This window comes from Austrofundulus limnaeus, unplaced genomic scaffold, assembly GCF_001266775.1.
Source record: "Austrofundulus limnaeus strain Quisiro unplaced genomic scaffold, Austrofundulus_limnaeus-1.0 Scaffold752, whole genome shotgun sequence".
NCBI lineage: Eukaryota > Metazoa > Chordata > Actinopteri > Cyprinodontiformes > Rivulidae > Austrofundulus > Austrofundulus limnaeus.
In genome coordinates this window covers 125602-130099 of record NW_013953154.1, presented here as the reverse complement: position 1 = coordinate 130099, position 4498 = coordinate 125602, and the positions used below count along the sequence as shown (strand labels likewise).

At 34.9% G+C, this 4498-nt stretch overlaps 1 protein-coding gene and 1 long non-coding RNA gene across 3 annotated transcripts in view; one reads left to right on the top strand and one right to left on the bottom strand.

Moving 5' to 3' along the window:
• The window catches only part of LOC106532329 (uncharacterized), a 9221-nt gene extending 8873 nt beyond the window's left edge, over nt 1-348 (top strand). For both annotated transcript variants that reach the window (XR_001312056.1, XR_001312057.1), the window contains exon 3: nt 47-348. This is a non-coding gene — a long non-coding RNA (uncharacterized LOC106532329). The remainder of the gene's footprint in view (nt 1-46) is intronic.
• Nucleotides 1-4498, bottom strand: part of nr2e3 (nuclear receptor subfamily 2, group E, member 3) — a gene marked incomplete at its 5' end in the record, with an annotated part of 7058 nt that overhangs the window by 1876 nt on the left and 684 nt on the right. The window contains 3 exon segments of the mRNA XM_014028361.1: nt 75-180; nt 2440-2680; nt 3880-4058. Of these exon segments, the coding sequence (XP_013883815.1) occupies nt 75-180; nt 2440-2680; nt 3880-4058 (526 nt within the window).

Below are 4498 nucleotides of genomic sequence, written 5' to 3'. Positions count from 1 at the left end.
CTGTAGTTCTCCTGTTTTCTGTTTCATCTATTTTCATTTTGTTTAGGTTCGTTTCACCTTGTTTCGTTTCGTACCTGGCCGGCTGACTGGGGTAGTGGGAGCGGATGTGTTGTCCCAGCATGACTTGAGACTGATCCTGGAGGTTCTCCACTTGTTCTGGATCCTTCAAACCTCGAGTTTCTGTTCAGGAGAGAAAAACATGTTAACTATTTCTGCACTCTGAAACCCCACATGTCTYCATTTATTCACATCGAATACTTAATTATTTCAAACACTTTGCTACAAACATGAAAAAAACTGATTCAACAAACTTTAGTTATTTTATTGGTGCTGTTTTTTATTACAGAGTGAGGAAACATTTTTATTTGTCAAAGTAAAATTAAAATGTTTGAGTGGTAGCAAAAATATTATATATTTACTGAATCTATAACTTATTGTTTTTCAGCTGCTGCCTTCATTGAACTGACATGAAAGATTTTGTCATTTGTTTTGTGCCAGATGTCCCACAGCCCCTGTACAATTTATATGTYTTGAATTTTATTAACAGGCAACATGTTGGTGTGTGTGAAAGGTTTTTCACTCATTAAGAGTCACATAGGYAAAATGATAGTAAAAAATATGTGTGGTTAAATCTGTATTCAGCCATAATGATGAACATTTATTGAGGTGTTTTCTCCTGACCACATCCCTCTAACRTTTGTAATATTCAAATAAACCATTTTAGCTTCATGCTGAAATTTATTGGTAAATGGTYCTGAACTTATCTAGCACTTTTAAGTCCTTCCAGAACCCAAAGCACTTTACACTAACAGACATCCACCCATTCACACATGATGGTAAGCTACATTGTAGCCACAGCTGCCCTGGGGCACACTYACGGAGGCGGGGCTGCCGTGCACGTGCGCCACCGGCCCCTCTGACCACCATCAGTAGGCAAGGTGGGTGAAGTGTCTTGACCAAGGACACGATGGCTGGACTGGGTATTGAGCCGGCGACCTTCCAGTTCCAGGACAACTCCACTAACTACTCCGCCACAGCTGCCCCAATTTATTGGTAAATTTATTGGTAAACTCATTAGTACAGCTCTATCAAATGTCAGATTATTGTTCTTAGTTATGGATTTATGGACATGTTTTTATAAACCATCAAAGGCWAATTTTTGCCTGTTTATGTATGGGCTGTCAGATGACAGAAGTGACAAACCAGGAGGGACAAATAATGATTAAATATATTAAAATACCACTAATTGTATTTTTTCCTTTTCTTTTATTTATTTATTTAGTTAGTCAGTTAGTTATTTTTTTCTAAATTTAGTTATTTATTTTGGACGTGCAAGTCTTTTATCAACCATCAGGGAGCGCTGTGGAGCAGATTGTTGTCTTACTTGGCCAGGACTTGGGACACATTTGCGTTTATTTTCTCCTTCCCTTTGGAAACCTGGATTCATTATGAAACCCTCCTAATGTAAAACGAACTTGAATCATGAATTGTGTGATTTCATGACTCAACATAACCTCATTAAAAACCAATATCATTGTAGTGTTTACTCCTTCCAGCTTTATGAGCTGTTAATGGGAGCATATTTTAAAACTGCTTTACAAAGTAGAGTTTCTTTTGAAAACTTGGCTGTTTAGTATTGACTGAAATGCAAAGGTTTCTTAAAAACCATGACTCAGCATTCTAAATCACACTAACTCACTTTGAACCCAAAACCCAATCAACAATGGAAACATTTTTACAGTTTTTTTTTTCTTTCTTGCCTGCGTTATTTTTCTCCTGTGTATCATTTTATAAATATATGCATACATAACATTCCCTGTCTTTCTTTAAAAGAAAGAAGCTCCACCTGTTAGATAAAAGCTCACTCTCTACTTCATTWCATGATTTATTATTCCCTATTTACAGTCATTATTAGTTGGACAGGAGTTACCGACTGTGATGGTTCTGGTTTTAGTTCTAGGTTCAGGTTTTTGGGGTGAACTGAATCTGGTTTGAGGATTTCTCAGCTCTGAACTCATTTTGGGATTTGTTCTATGTCTTGTTAAAATGTCTRTAAAATGTTGCAGATGTCCGGACTAAATAAGACAGGTGTCCTCTGATCTGTTCATTAGGCCTATTATAAAAACCCAGGGATCTCTCACACTGCTCAACACAGTCAAACTTAAACAAAAAATAAAATGTACTGAAAATTTTGTAAAAAAAAAAAGTATATAAAGTAAACTGTGTCAAATAAACAAAAATAGTTTGTAAAAATCTGTAGCATAACAAAAAGAGGCCTTTATTTACATTTCTATATTTCTTTTTCTTCATTGCTCCCATAGAAAACAAATAAAAAAAATAATGATTTTAAAAATATCTGTATAAAGTGGAAGAGGCCTTAAGGTCAGTTTTCTCTCTGCAGTATTAAATACGACCGGCTGACGTTAGTTATTTTGTTACCTGGCTTGAAGAGCACAATGGCCTTGAGGCAGGCGAACTCGGTGGGGTCCACAGCGAGGGCCTTGAAGCGGCTGAAGACTTCCTGCAGGAGGCGCAGGTCCAGGCTGGTGTAGCCGGTTTTACCCTGCATGCCCGGACAGAGGTCAGGGAGTGAGAGCAACGGACAGCTGTCCAGCGGCAGAGACCACTGGACGGCACAGAGCAGGAAGAGCTCGCTCCACGCCTCCTCCAGCAGGATCACCTGGTGGGAAAACAGCAAAATCTGAAGGTTCAGGTCAAACAATAAACAGCAGCACTGATTTTAAGTTTCAGAAAATCATTTCTCACAGAAAAATACAAAACCCTGATAACACATAACAGAAGAACTTCAAAGGTTTTTAATTCTAAAATCCACTTTATCATTAGTAATCACATTTATTTATTTTTCTGCTTTTTAAATGCTTTTTTACATTCAACTATAGTTTTACATTGTGTAAATATTTAGAAAGATATAAGGCAAGTAATTAAAGCTTAAATTTAAAAACACCTTATGGCTCAAAAAGGTCAAATTTAAATAAAGATAAACCAACAGTAAAACAGGGTTCCTACAGCTTAAGGCAAGTTAAATTTAAGACTTTTTAATACCTCTTTAATGCCACTTGAAGTTAAATTGTAGCAACAATTTTGCCAACAAAAATGGACAAACAATGAGCTGTGAGAGGCATTCAGTAAATTATTTTTAGAATAAATAAGGGTTACCAAGTGTTTTAATATTTGAGATGAACTACAAACATRCTACTTACAATGTGTTAACATTTTTAAGACCTCTGAAAAGTTTATTTATGTCCTTTTAAGGCTAAGCAAGGCCTCATTTTTGGATTGATGAATTCAATGTATTTTAAGACTTTTGTGAGTGAGTGATCTATTTAAAGTTAATATAAATACCAACCTCCTAATTTAAATTAACAATGAGCATAGTGAGAGCAAATTCATTAAAATATATTTTTCTTTTTTTCTTCACAAAGTAAAAATGACAAGAAGTTACACTCAAAAAACAGATTTTTGGATTTACTTAACCAAATTGTGACAACAATTTCCACTCAAAATAAATGTGAAAGTTTCTTTACACTTACGCATCTCAGTTAAGTGGAAATTGTTGACATCATTTGATTAAATCCAACTCTCTGTTTTGAGTGTAGATTATTTACTAGTATTTACCAGATGTAAAAAGTAAAACAAATTAAAATTTTCCTTATATTTTGCAAAAATAATACTTTAAAATACAAAGTGTTTAAATTTAAAATAGTAAATTTGTAATCCAATTGCAGTAAAGTTCACTTTTAAACATAAAAATATGCAAGATTAGAGGAATGTATACCTTAAAAATGTTATGTAGACAATACAAAAAAACAAATGTTCATTTAAATAAAAGCAGCACTGAATTTGTCCTAAAAGCCTGACCTGGTCTCTGAAGGGCAGGTTGGAGAACACAGGTAGGTTCTTGGCCCACTTCACCGACATGAACAGCAGCCTGGCTGAGGTCTCGTACACGTTCTCCGAGCCGGCCGGGTACAGAGCCATGTGGTACTCCGAGGACGACCTCTCCGGCTCGTTGCTGGTTACGTCTATGTTTTCATCCACTGAAAAAAGTGACGATGAGGTCAGAATTCACAGCAAAATAAACTGACTGAGGAAACAGGACCTAAAGGTTTAATCTGTTAGACTTCAGCTGGTTTTAGAGTTTGGTGACTTAAAAAAAGTTACAGTCATTGTTACAACATTTCTATCCAATAATGCTTTAAAATTACTTAAAAAATTAATTAACACTCTAAATTTTGAATTTAAGTTTTCTATAACAAGGATTAAAAACTTAAAATGTGGGATTGTATGTGAGCAAATCTGAACCACATTTTTTTCTAACTTTTTGTAGCTGCCTTATTTCTATTTTACGACTATAAAACAAGAACAAGCATTTGAAGTTTTGTTACTCAATTACTCAAATAATCCAAAACATATTTTTGTAAAATGCCCTAAAAAATGTGACTTTTTACAAGCATCAAGTTGTTCTTTATATATATAT